A 25,991-nucleotide genomic window follows, 5' to 3' on the forward strand; every position below is an offset into this window, starting at 1 on the left:
TTTTTCCCTTCCCATATCCCTTGGCATTGTTTTACCCCAGCCACAGTTTAATTCACACCCCCTAGAGAGGTATTCCACTTGGGACCCTAAACCCCAGTGTCCTACCTGCTGGTAGGACCTGGTCCTCATGTTCTTCTCTGTGTTTGTGCATGTGTACACTCATTGACAACAGTCTGGTTGCGCTTCAGGCCTTCACAGCTTGCGTCAGGCTGGAGGAGAACAAAAAGAGGAGACTGGCTCTACATCCACCGACCTTCAGTCATCAGCTAAAGGCTGCTCTTGTTCGCTTGCATCCAAACAGAAACATTTTGTCCACTGCAGTGTCAAATCTAGAAACTAATAGCACTATTACAGAAGTTGTTTGGTTGCCAACTGACAACAGTCTCTTGTGTGGGTAGATCAATGCACCCATCAATAAGACAATTGCTGGGTATTTAGCATTGTTAACTCAGAAAATGAGAATCCCTCACAGAAACTAAATGCATTCACTTTGCTGATTTCAGAACAAACGTACTACGTATGAAAAAAGCCACATGGTTAAGGTCGCAGGGAACCTCATGCAATGAAAGTTTTTTTTCCGGTTATCCTGCTATGCAACATCATTGGGCAATGTAATCACATTCATGCAAGCACGGATACCTGGTGTGCATCCTGATTGCCTTATTTTTTTCTGTTTACCTCAAGATCATGACGATCTGAAGATGAAATAGTAGCCAACAAGTTATACAAGGTTGTATCTGACTGCAGCTTAATATGGCCCAGTTTTGGCACCTTTTAAGCTTTTGAATCCTGGACGTATCCAAAAATAATTAATTGTCTGATAGGTCAGACAACACACTTCCACTGAGTCTAAATCATGGTAATGCAGTGAAGCCCTGATTATAATATTGAGTCTTTCTAAAATTTTGTCTATCCAATTTAGACAAACATTTGGGCTCCATCCCACAATACTTAGAAAAGCATTTTCTCTATTCTCCTCCTTTAGCTAGCCTGCCCAGCTCCTCTCTGCTGCTACAGTCGACATCAAATAATTCTGCAAAGAAATTCGTTGATTCCTAAATATTTTAGGATATATTTTATAATCACTTTATAGCATGTTTCAGCCTTTTGGATTATTTTTTTTCTGTTTCACACACACATGTCACGCAGCTGATATGCTCCTATTATCATCAGTCTTGCACTCTGCACTGCCCACATGTTGGCTGAGATTTCATTTGTGTCACAACACGTGCGTGAATGTGACCTGAACTGTATTTTTATGTTTCTGGATAAGACTTTCTCTTATCCAGGGTGTCCGGTAAACTCCTCCATACTCTTCTCTGTGCTCTTTGTAAACAAAGCCCTTCCAGTGCCAGATTGACCACTAGTCTGGTATCGACCCAAACCCAAGATTCATGTGAGGTTCAGTCAAAAGTCTTTGTGCTGCACATGCAATGCTTTCTATGTAGACACAGTTTCAGTCCGACTGTAGCATCCTGACATTCTCTCCCGTTTTTGCTCTTATTTTATCAATTCCGACATAGACTCAACAAATCCCTTTTTAAAATCAGTTCATCAGCTAAAATGTCCATATTGTTTTTTACAATAGGTGAGATTTAAACAGCTAAATGTAATGTAATGACTTTATTTTACTATCTGTCAAAAACTGCAGTAAATTTCTGATATCCACAATTTCTGCTTGATTAGGACGTTTTGGAGCATTTTCATTTATTATAATTTCGTAACTACCTGAATGGTTTGCACTGGATTGTGTTAAAGTCTCACGATTTAGGTTTTAATAAATACAGAACATTGTTGTGCAATGAATGTGTTTCTGCCTGTATGTGAAAGGTCCAGTTACTGCTGAATCAATATCCTGCCCAAAACAACCCCATCGTTAAATCTGTTAATAAAAAAACTCACTGGTAATTACTCATTCGGTTCTCTTTTGTCGCTACCTTCTATTAAGTTGTGTCATTGTTTAGAACTCAGAGTCACGGTACCTTTCTCAAAATGACGTCTCCTGTAGTTCCACAGTGCACTAGCACTATTTCAGAGTCTAAGTTACATTTATTGTGAATATTATTAAACTCTTGGGAATTTCATTCACTGTGCTTGTGCATTTAGTGGTTGTGCACGGCCACATACAGAGGCAACACTGTGAGATGTAAAGAATATGCACTCGTGTGCTAATAACTTATTTTTAATAGTTATGTTTAACAGCAACAGTGTACAATGAATGCAATAACATGTTTGTTTCCTGGTTATTTACATGGTTCTCACATGTGTCTGGATACTATAATAGAAGTCATTACTCTCCCTCCCTATGCTCTGTTTTAAGTGGGCATTAGTATGCTCTTAGTGGCGCCACTGGTATTGAACTTTCTCTCTCCTAAATGCTATTGGGCCACTAGCTTTCCTCCCTCTTCTCCCCATCACCTCCGCTCTTTTCCTTGGTGATCTTCTTGTCACTTTGACCGTCCCCACCCCCGCCTTCCCTTTCCGCCATTCTCTCTCCTCATGCTTGAAGACTGTGAATTAGCTGCAGCCTTCAACAGGGATCTGCCTGTAATGAAGCCTTTGTGTTTGTACTCTGAGCCAACACGGTTTCGAAATTGAATTGGATGTTCTCTCCTCACTTGGTTCCTCTTACCTTCCTGTTTCAGCATGGCTAAGGCTTTCTCTATTATCTCCTGCATTCCTCGCCACAATGCTCCACATTGTGTACCTCAGTACGCAGGCATGTTTTTTGAACGCATGCAAACGCTTCCAGGCACACTTCCAAACCCCTGTGCCTGGTTACATAATGTGCTATAAACACAAAAACCCATACAGTTCCCCCAGAAGTATTAGAATGGCAGGGTAAATGTTAAGTTTGCTGTACAGTGAAGTGATTTGGATTTAAGATAACCCAAGTATAAAGCGTGCAAAGGTACTGGAACACTGATTATCATTTTAATAAAGTTGATAAAACTTAATACTTCCTGACTACTAAATTGTTTTTATCCTTATGATACCACAAATAGAGGTAAACACAATGCAATATTAATTCATAAGAAAACAAATGTTATTTACACGTACCATGCAACTCTGCATGCAAACTTTAGATCGGTCAGGCCATCTCACATGCAACTGAATTTAAGTGAAATTAAATGATAAACCAGTTTGTTGTCTAATTACCCGTCATTAAACTGAGATTTGTCTCTCTCTCTCTCTTTTTCTCTCTCTCTCTGAATAATGTCAGGAGAAATCAGCCTCAGACATTGTCCGGAGTTGTGTTTCACACATGTAACACGCAGCAGGAGATCACGCGAGTGAGAATCCTCCTCACGTGTGAAACTCTCAATTTCAGTGTGCGGTCGCACAGGAGGCACAACATGATATAAAACCTAGACTGTGGGAAACAATGTTTAGTGTACAACACATCACAGTCATGCATCTAATAAAAAAAGCTTTACTATATTGGCAGCTGAGTGAATGAAGCGTCATTAAAGGCTGACTTCACCAATTTTAACTTGCTCTCTATGGCTTTAGTTTAGGGTGTAAATGTACACTAATGCTTTTAAACTTCCCTCTGGCTTCCCTATATTAGAATATTTCTCTACTTCTAGCTGAAAAACTGCTCCAGATGACTCTGTAAAAGGAGGTTGACCATGATTACAAACTCCACAGTAAGAACAACAAGACAACATAATCTGAACTGAAGGTTCCTCCAAGTAATGTCATCTGCAGGCATTTTTCAGCTAGAAATAGAGAGATATTTGGAAGTGAATGGGAGGTTAAACGGTATTCATGTACATGTACTGCCCAAACTAGAACTAGAAGTTGAAAATCAGTGAAGGCCTCCTTGAACACGCCCATTCGTTCGCTTTTAATCCTCCCCAACATTTGGGACAGAGCAGTGTGCACGCACAAGCTCACTCACATAATACGGACATTGTACAAGGGGGCTCAAAGGATAAAGTCTGGACAATGATGGCACGATCTCACTTGGACATTTGCGTTCTCACATAAACCCCCTCCTGACAAAGTCAGGAGAATATCAGAGTTTGGAATTATTTTGCAATGTACCTGTATAAAAAAGGGCATAGGAACCGATGATGTAATGTGCGCATCACTTGCATTATCACAAGTGATATCGTCATTGCAGGAATAGGCAATGTTATTGCACATTTCAGATATTCCTCATATTGTGCTGCCCTAATACTTGATGCGGTTATTTGAAAGAATGGATAACGGAACAAGTTTGCAACTAAGTGACATCACTAAATTGTGGTTTTCTTCTTTTCCTGCTTATACCGTAGCTTTCTTTTGGTGGGTTTCTCTCTTTAGTCTTCTCTTTACCAGGTGTATACCCTTTAACTGGCAAGTCTAAAACATTTTTTACACTTTTTTCTTCTGATGAAGTCCTTTGGTTTAGTTGGCAATGAAGCTATACCCACTTAGTTTTGTTGCACTTCTCTTATTTGGCCGAAAAGCACAAATTCTGCACAGCCTGAATTCATTCGGTTTTCACCATGCGGAGTTGTTATCAATAATAATTAGTGAGTTTGTTCCAAAAGCAGCCATGCAAGCGGAAGCCATTACGCAATCCGGTTGTGCTGCATAGCTGAGCTTGTATGGTTTAGATCATGAGCAGATCCTGTCGTCCTATTGCAGGCTGTTTTAACGTTCAATCAGATCACACTCCTGTCTTTGGTTCCTTTTTAGATGCTCATATTTTCATATATCTACCAGTCAAAATTGCATTTTTAATAGTCATAATGATAATTAGAGGTATCCACAATCACATTCTTACCAAAGTATTGTATTTCAACAACTACAACTTTGATGTTACTAGTCCATTGTGAGAATAGCTGGGCTGATACCCATAATTCCATTTCTCCTAGTCAAAAGAAAAGAACATTTCAGATGTCTACAATAACATGCTTCCTATTCAAATTTGTCATTTGATATATTCACACCATTACTACCGGGCGAGAATTCAATTTTTCCATTCATTGTATTGTGTATCATGTGTATTCAGTTTTAGATATTCACAGTGTCATTTGTGATATTTACAAAAGTTCATTCTGGCTACTTGTGATAGAATTCTGACTGAAAAATGCCATTTTAGAGAACTTCAACCCATTTGTTTTTTGTTTTTTTCATAATTTTAATTTCAGATATCACGAGTCTGCAACAGATATCCAGTCTAGCATTTACATGTTGAAAGTTACTTAAACTTTTCAAAGATTAGGATTATAAATTTAAAGAGGAATATAAGACATATTAATTTGCATTTAAAAGGAGAAACCAAGTTTTAGATATCTTGAAATACAATTTTACCATTAGGAAAGTCATATCAGATATATCAACAGTTGGTTTTCCCTGTAAAGCTGATTTCTTAACTATCATGTAAAAGGAAGACCTGTTTCTGAAATCAGGCTAGAGGTTTTCCTTAGCTAGATTTCTGTCTGAGAACATAGATTTATTTATTTATTTGCCAGGTATACTTGTAAGCAGGTTTCTAATTGGCTTTCTCCATTTTTCATATGTGTGTAACAAAAGGTGGCAGACAGGAACACGCAGCTGAGTGAAAGGCTGAATGAAAAGAGAGATCATCAACGGGCGATGCCGCCTCATTTTAAAAACTGTTTGACGGAAATTGTTACTAACATAAAGTGTTTCTGAGAAGTCTGAATAGGTTACTTTCCACGTTGATTAAAAAAAAAAAAAAAAAATCAGATGGTTCCTGTTCTGGATGAGTTCTGGAACCATTCACCCATCGCTCTGCTGCAACACGAACACATACAGAAAATAAAAAGAGCATTTTCTGTCACTATGCAGGTAAATCTGTGCGTCAGGCTTACAAAAAAGTCAGAGGTGGAGCTGAAATCAGGTTGTTCCTCTGCTGCATCCATATGCAAATTTCTTAAGTGCACGTAAACGCCGTTCCCCGATTAGCCGAGAGAGCTGATTTCTCTCGAGTCACCTAGTTACTTAAGTGCATGTAAGAACAGTTCATGCTGATTTATGCCCTAACCACAAAACTAAGAGGAGTTTTTGAGAATTATTTACTGTTTGAGCAGTCAATAGCAAAAAGACTTTTCAGTTCTAACACCTTTGCTTGCCTAAAAATGTGCTGGTCTAATGCAAAAAGTTGTATGTTGTTTAATGAGGCCTGCAGGATATCCTCCACAAACAACTACTAAAAGCATATGAAGGCTTAGATGTGCTAAGAACAGAGAGGATTATAGAAAACAGCAGTGTCAACAAGGTTGAGAAAATTACAGAGACAGACAGAAAAGGCGATATTCACCTCAGAGCTTAAATGGTCTAAATTCAGAATACTAAATAAAATAATTTGATTTCTCTCTGCAGGTTATTTTGAGCATGGAGCTGAAAAGGTGAAAACATTCTCGTCTGCATGCTGTTCAAAACTAGTATGAAGGTGGCAGCAACCAGGCTTTTGCATCCAAAGAGAAACAAGACCCAAATAAAAACCCTACGTTCGATTCAAATTTCTTGACAACATTTTCTAGACGCTTTTGACATTTTTAATCAGTTGCACCGATTTGTCCATCCCCGCAGACACTGTGACTGATTCACAAAAGATCTGCAAATATGCCAAATTATTTGGGCACAGCAGTAACTTAACCGGGTGCATTTGAATGGCACTTGAAGATAGTTGATATTAGCGAATCTGAAAATATAGTAAGTGAAACAACTCTCTGAATAACAGTAATATTAATTGTGCACTCGCTCTTCTTTCCACTATCGCATGAATTCAATCTTGTTTGCCAATTGTTCTGTTATTGCACTTAAGTGAAAGCTGCAGACTACTGTACACTAACTATTTAATCCAATTTCCTACTAATGTTAAAGCTAAGCAAGTTCTGGCCGACATTCTGACTGAGAGCAGACCGCATGTCCAAACCCAACCCCCTTTTCTCTGCCGCTCAGCGGTGAGTCACATAACAGAGACAGAGAAAAGACAGAGGATTGCGACGCCCAGTCAATAATGTCATGGCCATTATTTATTAAATGTCAAGTATGTTTAATGTATGTCTCTATGTTGAGACTTTACTGTTGCACAATCAATACATTTTTACTTGGTTGTTAGACACCTACAGCTAAAACTAAGCAGGTCTAATCCAACCGTCCTACGACAAATCCGCACTTCATGAAGGGGATGATGTTCTGTTTTAGAGGAGTTGATGCAGACTTTAGATCATCATGGGAGATGAAAGGTACGTAAGCTGCCTTCACTGATATAAATAATAGAAACGCCTGTTTACAGAATGCAACACAACTCAATAGCATCATAAAGGTCATAAAGTTAAATCTCAACATGAAAAATTGTTTCGACAAAAACTGAATATTGTAGACTTCATGAAGTGAAGATTTATTGGAGTGAATCAGTTTCAGCTGCAGTATGTGTGGTTTTATCAGATATAGTTTAGTAATGTGTTCACACAGATCAGTCATTTGTTTGCACACTTTTAGAATTTGTTCTTGCAGTAATTCATTTGCATGGTTTAGTAATATGTGCACACAGATTCGTGATTTGGTTGCACAGTTTCGTAATCCACGTGCACTGTTTAGTGATTCGTTGGCACGGTTTAGTGAGCATGGAACACGGAAAACCCTGCACCACAGCTCCTTGAACACTTGCATTGGCGTTCTCGTGGAAATACTCCACTCTCTTTTTCCTACACTGCCTGACATCACTGCTTATCCTTCAAGCTGGTTATTGTTGCTGTTTGCAGTGTGTGGCTCCCTGTTTCCAGTCTTCCTGACCTTGCTCATTCATCAAATATAGCCTCCCTATGTTCACTAAATCCTGTCTGTGTAACAGGGGCCTTTCTATGTCCCTTGGTACACATTGGTTCTTACCAAGTGCTTTGGTCGCACTAGCTTCCTTTAAACTAACCCCCCCCACCCCTCCCATATTTCCTACTCTGCTCTCCTGGTAATAGTCGAGGATGAAAGGGAGAACTTGTTTCTGTTTGCTGATGCCCCAGTTGGCTCCTCGCCTTTCTAGTGCTATTGTTGTTGGGGCTTAGTAGCGGTTAGCGGGCGCTTAAGAAGGCAAACACTGTAGGAGGCTTGACAGAAACATGACAGAATACAGGGGGTGGAGGTTTATTTAAGGAGATTGATAAAGAAATTACATGAAATAGTCGGTGGGATGTGATAAATTATACATGAAAGAATGCCTTCATATTAAAAGAGGAATAGACTCAGGCCTTCTACTGAAACAGATGATTCACTGAAGACAACTAAGGTTGCTGATTAATTGCACACAACAAAACCAGATAAGACTATGGGCCAAAGGCTGAGAATTGTAGCCGCTGCACTCTCTAGTTTGTGGCTTCTTTATTTTAATAATTGTATATTTTATAATTTTACCGTTTGTTTGTTTTTTATGTTTTACTGAGAAACGGCTGTTTCACAATTATTCATTGGCATTAGCCAACATGTCACTTATGCTCTGAATAACTCTCTAAACCTTCTCTACAGCTTTTGTCCTGCTGATTTTGAAGTCGGAGTTGCTCAGGTTTTTTTGATGTTCTATTTCAAATTTGAGACTGGGAAATTGAACATTTCACCTTTAAATACAAACAAGTGCACCATAAAGTTCCTAAAAGGGAAAAAATTAGAAAAGGATTGTGGTTAGCAAAACTCTGTAGTTTTTAAGATGTGATGAAATAGAATCTTTTAATTACAGTTTAACTGTATTTGAATAGTGAGAAAATATATATCTTTATTCCGGTATTTTTGTCACTCACACTATTACTTACCAAACTAAATTACCTGTGGTAAGGGGACAAGGGGGGTGGGGGGGCATTTACATGCATCTTTATTGTGAAATATGATTACTGGTGAATTATAGCCAGTTAAGTGCCGTTGGATGGGCACAGCGTGTGCTGGCTGTATTTCACTCAACCATATGGCGGAGGTGATTACCCCAGGGGTGTCTGAGTTTTACGTTCACAGGTGGCTTTGTGCTGTAAAATTATCACTTGAACGGACGTTGTTTTTTTTAGGGTTTGTAATAATCACCAGTCCTGTGAAATATAAAAATTCATAAGCCTTTTTTTGCGTTCTCTTTAAGTTTGAACATTGTTTCATTTACTGCCTTTAGTGAAGCCTGGTTCTACTTTTGTTAAAAGGGAATCAAACCCCTTTTGAAACCTTGCTGAAGGGCTGTGGCTCGTATCTTTCTCATTGCACTTGTTTGTTACACATTTATTAGGTCAAACAATGCACAAACAATTCCTTCAATGAAATTGCTGGTTCAATATTTTATTCCTTGTATATTAATCGAGGCACTACTGTATTTCCCTGGGCTCTATTATCAATAAATTATGAGTTATTGTGACCTTTTTCCGCATTGGAGTATCTCAAAGCTGCACATGTAAACACACACACACAAGCCCAAAAATTCTATGTAGGCACATGGACAAAATAAACAATCATTTTTTTTTTTTATTTATTAACCAGAAAAGGAAGGATAGTTACAATAAAGGTAAGTTCTACTGTATGAAGTGGGGGAAATTGTGTTTGTGTGCCAGTGTGTTTATGGTCTGCTGGTTAGGTAGTGCAAGGACAGGCAGTAAAAGCTATAGGCAATACACACACTCACACACACACACATGCGCACACACACAAGCAGACAGTGCTCAGCACTACACTTTGCCATTTCAGTGGACATATTGATCCTAACCTCTGTTATGAGTCCAAAACAATAGGTGATCATATCAACTTTGTCTCTCATCATCTTTCTATCATAGTCAGTTGTATCAACTGAATCTTTTCTTCAGATGGTCCAACTGCTTTCAGCACTAAATCCTGAGACACTGACTGCCCTCAGTCGGCCTGAGGGACAGCTAGTGTAATATTATTTTATTCTAAGGGTCATAATTTGGACTGTCTTATAATATACCCACTGCAGCTGTTAGGAGGAGGATGCAGTTTGTCTTGCAAGTTCAGGTTGAATGCTCAAAGAGCTCCTCCTGCATTTACTGGGCTTTGTTTCAGAGAGAGAAAAGCGCTTACATAATATGATCCTTTATTCTCAAATGCAGTCACACCCCCAATGCTGCCTGTGTCTCCACTGTACTCTCTTCTTCCTAACCTACTTGTGCCCAGAGGCTTGCAAATACATGTGTATCTTTTCTCCCTTTTCACAGCTCATTGTGCGTGTGTACGTGTGTGCATGCATGTGATTGTATGTACTTGTGTGTGTGTGTGTGTGTGTGTGTGCAATCCCAAAGCTGTGTGTCAGCTCACATCTTTTCAAACCAAGTTCTTCCAAATTTTTCGTTCTGAGTCACAAAGCGGCACCGCATGCCTGTGCATTTTCCCGCTCCCTGAGTTTTAGGGCTGAACGAAAGGAGAACAGAATCAATGTTTTCAGAGCGGCGTCAGTTCCATTTTTCATCAGTCGGTATTAGTTACTTCTTTCCGGAAAGAGCTGGAGAGAGAAAGGCGCGATACTGAAGGCTGCCCATGAGAGGAGCTGGGGGAAAGGTCTTTTGCAAGACGTTGCTTTCAACCATATTGACCAGATCAATATGCCACCGTAAGAAGTGCACTGACTGAATTACGGGGCCAATAATTAGCTCAGCAAGTCTACAAGGTCTGAAATTAAACTCATCGCTCACCTGCTGCAGATATCAGTGGACCTTAGGAATCATATTGGTAAAGCTGAAATGTTGAGTAGAACGACCGTACCCTGGTTTATTGCCTTTGATGATCCCCACGTCTCAGGCAGGCTTGTGTTTCTTTGGATTCCTCTGAAATGTTGGCACCAGTATAAACAAGGATAGAAAAGTCATTTTTATTTGCACATGTGCAGTTGCAGTGATATCCTCTCAGTGTCTACTGAGTTTACAAGGTCTAAAAGTCAATGAACATTAACTGGGTGGGTAATAATTGCAGCTTTTGGTTTGAATGTGTTTTGCCACTAATGGTATTATCACGATCGATGCAGAAAGCTGATAGAATCTCAAACTAAATTGATTATTCCCTCCTTGACGCCTCCTTCCTTGAATCAAAACTTTTCGTATTCTGACACAACTGTGTCATTCTCTCATTCTGCATTCTCTCTGTAACAGAGAACTTCAAATCCCTCATTATGTCGATGAAATATCATAATAACATAATAGCATGTTTAATCTGTTTCATTGTTTTTATACTTTCTAGGCCTTTTTTCAGTCTTCTGTCTCTAGTTCTGGTAACGACCATTAAAAACAGTGTCCTCTGTTGGACATTTTCACAGGTGGCTTATGGATAAATGGGAGCTCAGGCTTAAAACATTGTGGAGCCTCGATGACCAGGCCTGTGACGTGAGTGAGGCAAATTGGACTCTGACAATATATTTAAGTTTGCAATCGGACGTCATTTACCGCAACCCGTTGTCACTGAATTGCTCTGTGTGCCTTAGTGTCCTCCTGCTCTTTTTCTTTCTGTGAGCTGTCACTCTCAATTTTCTTCTTTCTGATTCTTCCCTTATTCATTGGAAGCCAGAAGATGAAGAATCCTCACCACCTCACCTTGAAGGAGCAGTGGGTAGCCATTGGTGGCACCCGGGGAGCTCGTGCTGAGTGTGTTGCTCAAGGGCACACTCGCTGCGTGGGCTGGGATTTGATGTGGGAGACCTCCACTTCCCACACTGCTGCTCTGACCAGTGGGCCACTAGGCCGCTTTCTTGTAGGTGTATGCACAGCTGTAAAGAGAACGCTGTTGAAATTTTAAGGCAATCAATAAAATTATATGGATGTACTTACATCTATCATAATAACAGTCATTGTTATTCAAGGATGGTTGCTGCGCTTTATGCCTTCTTATATCATAGACTGGTTGTTTGGCTGCTGGTATGTTTTTTATTTTCTGTTTTGTCATTGGCCACACAGGAACCAGAAATGGCCTGTATTTGCACCTGCCATTGCCCCATTTTACATCCAGCAAAGACAGGAGAGCTTGCCAGCATGTACCGCTGCTAATGGCCCCTTTTTTAGGTTGGTGCAATTCTCTAGAGCCGATGTCACGTTGTGGAATAATGGTTGCATTTGAAATGCAAACACAACATAAGACTCATTCATGCACAGATTAAATCCTTATGGGTCAGAGAAATTTTTGACAAATGAATCCATTGAAATTTGCATAATGTGGCTTGAAAGACACGGTGCATAACCACACTACCAGTAGTCCAAAAAGAAGTTAAGCAGAAGTTGAAATCAAGGTGGAGTAAGAGAATTATTATGGGGAAGATTCCTAATTGAAATTAAGATTTAATATGTAAAAAGTTCATCTGAACACCTTAACTCCAGTTTTAAGACCCAGTCATACTTCTCCCAGAATCATTTTGGAGACGGATACCGACAGACTCCAGTTCATACTCCAATTAGGGAAACCAACGCAGACACTAAGAACAACAAGAAGAATCTCTACTTTGTTGCGATTGACCGAGCAATGTGCAAAACTGAAAAAATAGAAGAACTAAGAAGAACTTGAATGAACTTTACATTTATCTGACCTTTTTACTGGACTTGAATAGACAAATGTTATCAACTGTCTTTATCTTTAAGAAATCCAATCACTTTCTTTACTTCACTCTTTTTAGTTTAATAAAATCTTTTACCTGTTTATTGCAAACCATTATGCACATTATGAGAGAGTGTTGCTGAATGGGTTTTATTCTTCCACCCTCGAATTGACAATGCCCTTAAAAAAGACCTGGTGGCTGTATTGACGCAACACTTTCCTCCCAAAATGGACACAATACCTCTGTCAATAGTACATTATCAATCCCTTTTTTTTTCCCATACTGAGGTGCCGGCAGTTCCACCATTCTTACCAAGATGGTTCTTCTTCTTCTGATGGGGAGAACATGAAGACAAAAAGGAAGGAAAGAGTTGGAAAGATAGTAAACAAGAATGCATCTGCTACGGCTCTGCCTGCCAAGATGACTGTGGAGCGAGTTCTCTCTTTTATTCTGTCTCGCTCATCTCGATTTCTCAAGCCTTACTTTCCTCTGTTGCCTCCCAACTCGGTCTTTCCTACGTCCTGTCTCACTCCTCCACTTCCTCCTCCTCTCTCTCTCTCTCTCTCTCTGTCAGTCTCTTTTGCTTTTTTTTCCCCTTCTCAGATAAGGCCAGCAGAGCTTCAGGCTGCTGGGCTGGTTAATTGGAACAGGAGAGTCCTGAGGCTTGGCCAGTGAGCCTTGTGCTTCCTACCAAAACATCTCCAGGCACCGAGACAGCCACGCATGCTGCTGGGCATGCGCACACGCAAACAGACCCCAAAACGCATTTACTTAATCGCCCACATTCCCATATGCCCCCAGCAAACCTTTTACATTTCACGCATGCAAAGCAAGCAACTTAGAAATGTTGAACAGGTTGCGATTTAGTATCTTACTCAAGCAAACAGATATATAAAAACCTCACTTACAGATATCAAAACGATTATATTGCATTCACACTGTATATGCCCAGAGCTGCATTTGATTGCACTTTAGAGAAAAAGTCTGCTCCAATATATACATGTTTACCCTGCACAGCCAACAAACACAATGATTTACCTCTCCAAGTATTAAACGTATAGGCATTTCCTCCAATGGGACATACTGATGGTAGACCCACCATGTAAGCGTGATAATGTGACAGAGCTTAACCTTTAGTGCAAACAAACCTCCAGTTCATTATACTTTAGAAGAGTTCACACTTTAAACTCTGGCTGCACCTTCAGTCAGTGAGCTGTTGGGTTTCTGAAAGGTTGGAAGCAGATGTAACCGAAATGAGATGTTGACGGATGGCTGGATGAACCAAGGCAGATAGTGTTAGGAGGGAGGGGCACAAATTGAAAAGGAATTATGAGCAGCTTGATGTCAAAAAAGGGAAAAGGAGGATGAAAGGACAAACAAATGAGTTATTCACATCTTGGATGAACAGCAAGCCATATGCGAATGTTCCAGAGTGTGTGCTCTTTGTCTCTTTGGGTCTAACTTGATACATGGTACATTACACCGCAGAATGATGGTGCAGTGTTGTGGAGTATGATGTACGTGTGAGTGAATAGTTTTTCACCATGTCAATGTGATTAAGTCTCAAGTAGCGTGGCGAGCAAAGTGTCACTGATGTCTGTCTCTCATGACTCTTGTGCTGGTTCTTCGTTCCTCCTCTGCCCTTTGTTCATTCCTTTGTCTGCCATTTTATTTGATCACGTGAGGATGTCGTAACGTTTACGAGCGTCTGTGACAACTACTGCTTCTAGCTTCTTCTCTCCTCTCCCGACATTATGCAATGTGCCTGGCTCTGTCTTCTTATGTGTTCATTTCAGTCATTTGTGTCTCCAAGTAGTGACATCCCCCGGATTCCAAAGTGTCGTGTCCTTGCAGTTGAGCTCTGACCAGCCAAACTAGTTGAAGCCTTGAAGCCTAAATCATTGCAGTAGTTATTGGTTGCTACAGGAGGGATTGTGTGACCTTTTAATACAGAGACAAAACAGAATTAAAAGCAAACTGCAGAACACAGGATGTGGTTAAATGAGGGACCTTTGACTACATCCTTTTTATAAAGTTACCAAACTCACCCTTTATTTACTACTTTCTCTTTTCACGCTTACATTTCAGCTTGCAGAGAAAATCCATTCACTCCCCATGACCCTTTCAAGGTGTCATGGAAAGATGAGCAATAACGAATCCCACTAAAGTCACTATTAATCTGACTGTTATAGAGCTGAAGCAAGTCCAAAGCTCTTGATCTGTTTTATTAGCATTTTCTCATCAGGGCTAAATGCAGCTAGCACTAACATCTAGAGCTAGTCACTAGTGGCTTAGAGCTGACAGGGGTGATCAAAGCCAGTAGTCTGATGCAGAATAAAGGCCTGTTCACCTCTGTTAGCTCACACAATCTAAAGGACTGTGTCATGGAGCTTAGTTTTTGTTTTTTTGTTCCTACCCAGGTTTAAGCTGTGTGTACACTGATTCATTTCTTATCTTCATTTTATTGGTTTGCTCTCGTTTACATTTTAGACTCTTTGTAATTTGTTCTCATTCCATGCCTCTTTTTCTTTGTCATAGTGCTGCATTCCATTTTTAAGTAGAAACGATGCGCTACAAAAAACGTAAACGTGGTTTAACGATCCGTGAATCTGAAATCACCAGCAATCAATTCATCAAGAAGATGACCAGTAATTAGCCTTAATAATTATCTTAAAGTAAAGTACAGTTGTAGTAAAATGTTTGCTAATTATGTAGCTTTTGTCAAACCAGCTTTACTTAAATTGTTATCTTAATATTAGCCAAACATGTTAGGATTAGTTCAGAAAAGGGGAGAAAACCTTTTAGACGTCACGGTTTGTCTTCTGGTTTCACTAATCACCACTAAGAGAAAACACTTTCATTTTAACCTGACATTTCTCTTATCATCTCTGCCTATTCATTTTCAGAATGTCTTAGGTCCAACTTCTTCACACCATGTTTGTTTTTCCTCTGGTACTCTCTCTCTCCCTCCCACTGCATGTTTTCTTTTTTTAAGTCCTTGTTCTCCATCTTGACCAGGAATATTAAAAGTGGCTCAGCGTGCCTCTCTGGTTAATTAGAGCACAGCAGCAGCACCAGCAGCAGCAATCTCATGCTGATGGATGGTACACTGCTGAGCTTCTCACAGGCCAGGATTAATGCGTGCCTGACTAGGCCGTGTGCGCCTGCTTGTTTGCATGTGGAAACTGTGTGCATAATGCATATGCGTAGGTGTATTTGGGCATAGAAAAACTATTTGCATGCGTAAATATTTGTGAGCTACACCTCTATCTATTATCTTTTGCCTAGATTATTGTACTGTATAAATATTTCATACGCTTCATCCATTTTTATTGCATTTGAAAAGTGTTTTTGTGTCATATTTACAATTCTGAGTAAGATGTTGTCTCTAAGGAGGGAAGGAGAACAATACACTGAACTCTGCAGCACTGATGTTGTTGGTGGGCAGTGATGTATTCAAACCAGACTTTACCTGATGAGAGTGTTTGCAGAAGAAGGGAGATGAAAGCCTGGTACAGCTTCACACGACGGGTGTAGTCTGATCCGTGGGGAGTACAACGACCCGGGGCCTCTGCAAGAGATAGAATAAGACACCAAAACAGACATTTATAAAAAAGACATAGCAGAAGTGCACACACAGATGAGCGTTCTTCGACAACAGTGCTGATTAGGATGTAAGCCACGTGCAGGATCATGTCAGTCCTAGGCCACTTAAACGAGAAGCATGAATTAGGTAAAAAATACTAAATCAACCAGACCGCAACTAAATATTTTAGTTATGGATTTTGCCCCTGGGATTTTATCATAGGGCATCTTCTGAAAGTCCATGAAAGTTGGCTAGATTTCTTTCCAGTATACCTTGCTATGTCTATGCTACTGATGTTTTGGATACAATTTGACTGGCATTAAAACCTTGACATTTGGAACATTTAATTTAACTCATCATAGCAGTAATTGATTCTCCGATTGTGATGTTAGATCAATAGCAAACAGGAATTTAGTCAATACCATAAATTTAACTATTGCAATTCTTTGTTACATGCGAAGGAATAAAAAAAAAAAAATGCTGCTGTGTGTGTGTTTGTGTGTGTGTGTGTGTGTGTGTGTAGCCAAAGACTCTTAAAGGGTTGAAGCAGACTTTCCGTCAAGATTGTGCCAACATTCCCGGCGGGATGATGTGAAAGGAAATGGGTCGTTGTTGGCTCACATGACCATGCAATTATCCTCAGGGTTTCAGAGCTTAGAAAAGAAGTTGGGTCAGGGTGCATCAGGCTGGGTACAGATTGCTCTTTCAGTCAAGTTGCCCAGATCTGCAGCAGCTTAGCCAAACACTGTGAGCAAGAGCGGTGTCTCTTCTCTTGAGGAAAGAATTGAGGCGGATCAACGTTATGCTAGCAGTTGCTTCAAAATGTTACTTTTTAGATTAAAAAAAAGGAAGCTGGAACGTACATGTAATTGTTTTGTAAAATAATGCGATGACCAAATGCTGTATAGGAGACATTGTGGACTACAACAGTGACAAAAATCATAATCCCAAATCTGGGCGTAATTATAGACAAACACAAAGTCGGAATGCACATGCACAGTTGAGACAAACACTGCACTGTCACACAAGGACAGTCGATGTGCCGGATGCAGGCAGCTGCACATGCAACTAGGATCAATCCCAACTGCACACACACTCACACACACAGCACAGCCCTCTGAGCTCTATTTATCTCTTGAGGCTTGTTATGTTTCCTCTGTGTCCTTGGGATTTAATAGTACCATCAGGCAAGCCCGCCAATATCCCCTAATAACCAGCAACACAATGCATAGAGGAGACACGAAAACTCAACAAACACGGCACTATGACAAGAGCAGGAAACACTGCTTCTGTCTGTAGTGGTAGAGATTCCCAACCAGACTAAAATAACTGAATGAATATTCAGTTTAGCCGGGGAATATTCTAAAGCTATTTACCCATAAGGGACACAGATGTGGTTAAAAGAACGGTTGATTAAACAAGCGTGAACTATTAAATTGTTCACAAAATTGCTATTCTTTTTTTTTTTTTTTTGTCTAAAGTGTTCAGAAGCTTTTAAACAGCAGGCTCTTGTTCACAGTGTAGTATGTGTCTGCCCATGGTTGGGAGTGTTTTTGGTTTATTGTAAATACTTGTATAGTAACACATTGCCTATGGTCTTAATTGCTTATTAATATAAAATATACAAAATAAAGTGCCTTTACAGATGTGTTCCTGACTTTGCCTCTCATTTCTAAATATGACCTATGTCTCATTTTAAGCTGTTAGTTAAACCTTGGAATCACAATTTTTAATTTACAATACCAAAGAAGAAAAGAACGTGCAAAGATGCATTTGATGCCCTGTCACTAAGAGACCAAAATAAACCACCCCGGTTTTATCACTCCTAGAGGCATGTTGTACCCAACACATACTAGAAGTCAGTCAGTGTCTCATATTCACAAGCAGTTTGACATGAAGCACGTCATGTTTTCTTAATCCTCGATGCGCACACAATCTACACACAAGATTTGGTGAAGAGGGAGAATCATGTTGTCTGCCACACAGGACTCCATCCCCACTTTTGCTGGAGTCAGAACTACAAAAATGGAAAACAGTTATTTCCGTAGGTTTTACAAAACATTGTTTTCACACTCCACATTTTTGGGGGGATTGAGGAGTCAGAAATAGTACAGGTCATGATAAAACCAGAAAATGAGTTGAAGCTGAAGAAATACCATGTAGCGTAAATGTGCATCTGACATTAATATAACATCTGTAGTCAAACTTTACATTTTTTTATTTAACAAGCTAATTGATCCAAATACCGAAGGGCTTCATTTAAAATTATATTTTGAAGCTTAAAACATAAATGAGTGTCTCTGAATAATGCAATAAGACACATACAAACATTATTCCAGCCTTTTATTATATCTAAATTGAATGGAGCCCACACTGACATTGTGAACATCACATTGCGGAAAAATCTTTAGTCTGTTTCAATTGAATAGTTTGCTTAATGGTGATCAACTTTACTGTGGCAACTCTGAACAGCTTTTGGCAGATAAATGTTAAAATAAGGAAAAGTTCAGGAAGCTTTTTCTGCTGCAGCACAGTTTGGTCTTTCATTGGGGAGAGTTTCAGAGAGTCTGTGTGCTCCTCAACACACCTTTCGCTTATGTTTTGACTAGAAAATAGCATTGACCAGCACTAAATGAACAGCAAAATGTGAAGCCAGAGATTATTTTCTACACCTTGTTAACAACACAGATAATTGGCCACATTCACACAGTACAAATTTGACTGGCAGCTGCAGCTCATGTCTGTAAAAGTTGAAGGGCACGATGGTTCTTAAGAAAGTTGATGTAAGTTAAATTAATATGTGCACATTTGAAGATCGAACATGGTACACGAAGCTCTGCAATGAAAAACATTTTAACCAATTTGTGGTGGGCTGGCACACAAAAATCAATGTTTCGGAAACACTGCAGACTGTCTTATGATGCATTCCACTGTCCACGGAGTTTACTTGTGCTTATGTCGAGCAAGTATATATATATCTTAGCCGTAGGAAACGCAGACAATATAGTCATTTTCACAGTTATCACTTATGCTGATGAAGTAACTCACACTAGTTATTGCTACTCTCCACTGGCTTTTTGTGAGTTTGTATTAAAATGACTTCTTATTGCTAGTGTTGAAGGCTCAACACTAGGATATTCCCTATGAGGCTGATGACTGTATAAGATCCTCTAACACAGCCCTACCAATGGTTCCACAACCTCGACTGCTGAGCAGAGGGGACAGGGCTTTGCTATTCGAGCCCTTCAGTGGTGGAATTCCTGGCCTGAGGATATTTGTGAGATAAAATCTGCATTGTTCTTTAAATCTTCTGTGAAAGGGCAACTTCACCAATTTTTAAGTTGCTTTCTAGGGCTTCAGTTTAAGGTGTAAAAGTATATTAATGCATTTCAACTTCTTTCAACTTGTTCAGATACGGCTTCTTCTTTACATCATACAGCTTTAACTAACATTTGTGAATTGCAAAGTGAACTGTGTTCACAGACAATGATTTCTGGAAGTGTTCCTGAGCCTACGCAGTGATGTCCAATAAGGAAGGCCCAAAAAACATCCGCATCCAGTTTTGACCTTCGGCCTTATCCCTTGCACATAAAGATTCCTCCTGATTCTCTGAATCTTTTGATGATATATACTGTAGATAGTGGGATCTTCAAATTCTTCACAATTGTATACTGAGGAAATTGTTCCACAATTTGTAGACAGTTTGTCACAGATTGGTGAACCTCTTCCCATCTATACATTCGAGATGCTCTGCCTCTCTAAAATGCTCCTTTATTACCCGGTCATGTTACTGACCTGTTGCCATGCAACCTAATTAGTTGTCAATTACTCCTCCATTTGCTTTTTTATTTGCAGCAATTACTTTCCAGCCATTTGTTGCCACTGTTCCAATTTTTTTGATATGTGTTGCTACCATCAAATTTCAAATGAGCCAATATTTTCAAGGAAATAAAAACTGGTCTCAGTTTCAACATTTTATTTTGTTTAATTTATACTGTAAATAAAATATGGTTTGATGAATTTGCAACTCATTGCATTTTTTATCTATGTTTCACACATTTTCCCAACTCTTTTTTGAAGTGGGGTTTTATATTTTCATGTAAATTTTAGAATGTGTTAATTTTAACAACTCTGTATTTAAAGGTGCTATGTAAATATTAATTAATACAATTAATAAAATTAATAAATACAATAATATATAATATAATACAAATATTTTTTCCCACCCACTCTCCGCCTCCTGGCTGTATGCTAGAGTCATTGCTGTTGTCACTTTTAAATAAAGCAAAGAAATATCTAGCTTTAGTTGTAGACTGTCTGTGATGGAAATTATATCTCACTCAAGAAATTATTTCTAAGGATTAGGTCAAGCCCCAGGGTCAAGACCAGTTGTTCAGATAGCTTTGAACTCTAAATCACATTTGATTTAATGATGTGTGTCTTTGCATGTGCATGTTCATGGTTTGTTTGGCCGAGAGAAAGTGTGTGTTTTATCAAACATTGTTTATTGCTGATTTTTCAAAAATGTATATAGATGACAGCTTTTTTCCACAGCATTGAAAACCAAGATTTAGTACATTGCTTGAAATATACACAAGCAATATTGTAATATTTTAACACAATAATTGCTGATTAAAATGGGTTGTAATAGTCTTATATGTCTTATATGGGCATTCTTTAACTTTACACGTAAGATCAACTGCCATTTAAAGTATTCTTTTTTTTTGTCTTTCTTTCAGATCCCCCCTGTACCACCACAGTGATGGAACCCATACCTGCACTGTAAAGCACTGTGGGCTCCAAGCTGCAGGAGAAGAATGCATTTACGTTAAAAATCATGAATGCATCGTATGGTCCAGAAGTAACCCTCAAGCTCTAATATCTTTCTACGCTGTGGCTCCTTTCCTCTTTTGCTAATTTTCTTATACTTGTGTTCCCCTTAAAAAAAGATCAAACTCTGATAACTCTTCCCCCAAGCTTTTGGCGGTTGCTCAGATTTCCTGGAAATTTCACTGAGATCTGGATTCAAGACACAAATATTCTGTATTCGGTCCAAGATAGACCCAGGGGCTTTTGAAGAAACAGCTGTACTGAAATTATCATAGTTTCCTCTCTTTTATTCTCTTGCTATTCCTCATTCTTTTTTCTCCACGTCCTAGAGGCACCAACTGATGGAGAGACGAAGGAGAGAGTCAGGATAAGGACTACAGTCAGAACAATAGAGCAGAGAGGAAAAACTGGTGATTCATATCCCAGTTCAGTGAAATATAATAATTTTTGGAAACGTTTGAAATTTGTTAGCTACACTTTACCATCTGTGGTTAAACCCATTAAATAGAAAAGGGAAAACCTGGTACTTTGAGCATGACAAGAAGGTTAAGATTCCTGTGTTGGCCTCTGTGGCCAGTGGTAGTGCTCAGCTTGCTCAGCACAGTGAAGATGCTGGAATTCGGTGGAGCACCCGGCCAGTGGGCACGCTATGGGCGCTGGGAGGCTGGATCAGTAGGCGAGCTGAGCTTCAGTCTTAAGACAAACATCAGCAAAGCTTTGGTACTGTACCTGGATGATGGCGGCAACTGTGACTTCTTGGAGCTTCTGATTGCCGGTGGGCGCCTCCAGCTGCGCTTTGCCATCCACTGTGCCGAGCCTGCCACTTTGCACATGGAGACGAGGGTGAACGATGACCGCTGGCACATGGTCTTGCTCACCCGCAACTTTCGTGAGACCCTCCTGATGGTGGATGCAGAGACAAAAGTTGCTGAGGTCAAGTCCAAGAGGAAGGAAATGGCGGTGGTCAGTGACCTTTTCGTGGGAGGGATCCCACCAGATGTGCGCCTCTCTGCGCTGACATCCAGCACAGTGAAGTATGAGCCACCCTTTCAAGGCTTGATCTCCAATCTCAAGGTTGGGGAGATGCCTCCTACTTTGTTAAATAGCCAAGGCATTCAGAGCGATCTGGAGTACCTCTGCACAAAACAGAACCCGTGCTTTAATGGAGGGTTTTGCTCAATTCAGTTTGGAGAAGTTCACTGTGACTGCACACACACCCGCTTCAAGGGGAAATACTGCAAGGAAGGTAAGGAAAACCCTATTCTTTTGCGTTGGTCCTCTGTAGTGCTAGTGGCAAACACTGTGTGGTCCCCTTAATATGCCACAGTACTGTTTGGGTGTTTGTGCAACATTATCATGTCATGAGATGTTTAATGTTTGGCTGTGAGCTTTTCTTGGTTGGTGGTTTCAGTGCCATGAAAAAAAGAAATCTACATATTATGTGTTGTCACCTCGTCCAGGAATTTGAGATCACAACAATTAATATAACCAATCCCCCATGAATTCTTTGCAGCCTTGCAATCATCTTAAAAACAATGCAAGATGCATCACAGGTCCTTAGAAATGCTGTTGTCACAAATAAATATGAAGAAATCCCTGGAGGTACTGGAACTTTTTTTATGCTTTATATTTTCAAACTAAATAAACTTACAATGTATTGGCGTTTTTTTATTGTATGAAGCTCTGAATTGAAATTGTTTAAATTCAAATTATTAGTTGAAACAATAATTTTACTCCTTCAAGTTAAAAACATCTGTATTATTTGCGTACATTGTTTTTTGTGTTCTCCACCCTGAGTTTCTGTTCATCCTGAGAATTAATAAACACATTAAATCAAATCAATCAATCACGTGAAGCTGGTGGATTTTTATGTTGACACAAAAAATTTTGCTGTTCAGCTAAATTAATAAATCGAAGTTAGTTAAACATTAGTTTGCATAACATGCAGCATTTTATGTAGATAGAATTTGGCTCCTTGCTTTGAGGCATTAGAGTAGTTGAAAAGTTGAGCGTAGACTTAGTGAGAGTTGAGAGAAAGGATGGTGAGGTGCATTCTGAATAGGCTACTTAGCAGAAGACATTATTTTTGTAGTTTTGAATTAATGAATTGTTGGAGCAGCAACACTATTAAAGATTATGACTCATGCGAGAAGTTTAGACATGGCACAGATGCTACTTTTAACGTGGCTGGGATTTTTTTTGAAAACAATGTGGTACTTAACATGAAAGGTGCTGAATATCTAAACTCAATATTTCAAATGCAAAATCACACATAGGTCTGGTTTTTGATTCGCCTAACTTCCTTCTCCCTATTTCTTTCTATTCTCTTCTTTTTTCCGAGCCTATTTTCCGTGGCGTACACCCTGCTCTTACCTTCATTTGCTCTTGCAATGTGCTTGTGTGCTGTCAGCTCATGTCAAATTCTGTTCTGTTTTAAACCTCTGACTCCCTCCTTGACTGAAACATCCCATTTCCATATCTGTTTTTTTTTTTTTCCTTTTCCCTCATGCTCATCCATCTCTCTGTTTCTCTTCATCCTGCAGCATCCCCCTCACCTGCCTCCTATCTTCTCCTCTCAAGGCTATCTGGGCTTTCCATCTCTCCTCACCTCACTCCCCCCTCTCTGTCTCTCCTGGGTTCACTCCCTTACTCCACTTATCTCTCTTTCACCTTTACCCGCTGTCAGCACTTTGTACTCCCGCCTCTCCTACTCCCGCTCTTATCTCCCTCCTCTTTCTTTCATCCTGTCTGCATCTCCACGGCATGCATGTGAGTTATCTCATTCCCTATGCAGCCATCAGAAATTGCTTGCTCTGTCTTGATCATCTGTAACATGGGTAAAAGCGCCTCATTCTACACGATTGCCAGTTGTTTTTCTGTTGCACAGTATAGCACTATAGCTTCCATTATAATATATACATTTAATCGTTAGCTTTTCATGCATTAGAAAATAACATTTCAACGGGCAAATCACTAGTTTGCCAGTCAATCAATTGTTCAGAATTTGGAATTTTTGTGTCTTTCTCTTTCTCTCCTATTTCCCATTTCTTTTAATTCTTCAAGCCTTTTCTCAGTCTCTTTCTGTGTGTTCTGTGTCAGACTGCTGTGCGGTTGCTGGAAGCAGACACTGCTGCCTGGCTCTTGGCTAATTTGAGAGCAGAATACCAATGCAGTGCTACAGTTACTGCAGGAAACATTTGTCCTTTTAAAATGGAGAGAGAGGGAGAGTAACATAGAGGAAGAAGGAGAATGGAGATGGAGGTGAAGACAAGAAAACAAGCAGAAATCCATGTGAGTGGAGTGAGAAAGGGAGAGGAGAGCAGAAACGAGGGACAACATCAAGATATTCATTTGCTCTGTGTTAATTTATTTACAGAGATGGTCTTTGGTTTGAGGACCGTAAATTGGGTCATTATAACTGGCTGCCAGTGCGGCGGTGTATTTATTCCTTTTATCTAACATGTGGGTGGGAATGTAAAGGTCTCTCTTCCTCTTTTAGTTGGTTTTAAGACACTTGAGATGTCTGTACTAACAAACCCATGTCTTGGTCTATTATCTGTGTGTTGAAGGGGCCATGTCAAAGGAAATCTTATTTTTACAGAAGCGCTGCCTGCCCAGTTCAGGGAGGAAGAACACTTCATTTTATGGGGATATTTTTAATGATGAGATACGGTACTGGCAATATATTCATGTGTCTACTTCTAGATGATTCATGATGTGCTTCTTGATCATTTAGTTTCTATTTTTTATAGATAAGCAGTAGAATAAGCACAATTTCTTAGAAACTGCACTAGCTGAGCTGCAGCCCGTTGCAGTTGCTCTCCTTTTCCTTTACTTTATTCTTCCTTTTTCATATTTTTTGTAGTATTTCAGTATAGTAAAGTATCCAGTTTGTTGTGTAAAGCTTATCCTCTCTGATCACGTGGTTGTAGGGCGTTTTTATCTTTGTTTTTATCATTGCTGAACTTTTTCCTGCTTCTTGATGTGAGCAGCTGGAGCTGGCTCGTTTGGGAACTGCTGATCGGGCTGCAGCAGACCGGCACCGTGGATTTAAGTTTCCTTCGGACTTTAAAAATCCCAGACAAATTAAGAAGGAAAACTCCGAAGTTGCAGAGCTGGTAAAAAGTAGTGGGGTGGACAAGAAAACAGGCGAGCGAGGTTGAGAAAATTCAAGCGAGAGCTTCCACTATTATGGGCAACGTGACGTGTCAGGAGAACAAGGCGGAGGCTGACAGTGCATGTGACGTCATACATTCGGTTGCCTGACCTGATTTACTCAAACGTTAAAGAGGCCTACAGCTCTTGATCTGATCACAACACGACCCACAACTCCTACCTGTGTACGAGCCCCTGGTTCGAAAGCAGCCCCTTCGGAGGACTGGTTCTGTTCTGGGGAGGAGCTGGACCCCCTGCATGTTGTGGCTTAGAGGAGAATGTTGTCCAAACTCCTCTTAATATTGGAAAATCCCTGTTCGTTTCTTTTATTTCTAATTTCACGGGTGTAGCAGCTTTAACAAGGCAACACAATTCCCCTATGCGTTCAGTAAAGTTGTTGATTCTTGATTCTTGAAAAAGTGAAACTGCAAAACAACTAAAAGCAGTATAAAGATTGTAGCAACATTTCTGTCAATTTTGTTACGTGTGTCCTAGATTGTCGGGATTTAGACTTTTTAAACTCACACTTTTTTTTTTTTATACATTAATCAGCCACAGCATTGGCATCAAAGACAGGTGATCCTGAAGTAAATAACATTGGTTATTTTTTTTCAGTGTGACTTGTTAAGAAGTGGGAACGGTTACATTCAAGATTCAAACAACTTTATTGATCCCATATGGAAATTAGGCAGCACACGACAACAGTCAGTTGAAGTTGGTGTCTTGGATGCAGAAACGCTGATTATCTAGTTACAGTATTGCACATAACCAAACTCTAAATTTCCTGATAGATTGGTTAGTAATTGATGGCAGTGACTTTGTTTGTGTTTAATTGATTGCCAGTTTTGATGTAGCAAATACAAGAGAGACTAGGGTCCCTAAAATCACACTTTGATTAATTATTAA

At 39.7% G+C, this 25,991-nt stretch overlaps 1 protein-coding gene across 14 annotated transcripts in view; it reads left to right on the forward strand.

Moving 5' to 3' along the window:
* The window catches only part of nrxn2b (neurexin 2b), a 628,821-nt gene that overhangs the window by 62,729 nt on the left and 540,101 nt on the right, over positions 1–25,991 (forward strand). For all 14 annotated transcript variants that reach the window (XM_067524264.1, XM_067524265.1, XM_067524260.1 and 11 more), the window contains exon 2: positions 20,840–22,176. In XM_067524264.1, the coding sequence (XP_067380365.1) occupies positions 21,465–22,176 (712 nt within the window). In that variant the 5' untranslated portion in view covers positions 20,840–21,464. The remainder of the gene's footprint in view (positions 1–20,839; positions 22,177–25,991) is intronic.

This window comes from Channa argus, chromosome 12, assembly GCF_033026475.1.
Source record: "Channa argus isolate prfri chromosome 12, Channa argus male v1.0, whole genome shotgun sequence".
In the NCBI taxonomy this organism is placed as follows: Eukaryota; Metazoa; Chordata; class Actinopteri; order Anabantiformes; family Channidae; genus Channa; species Channa argus.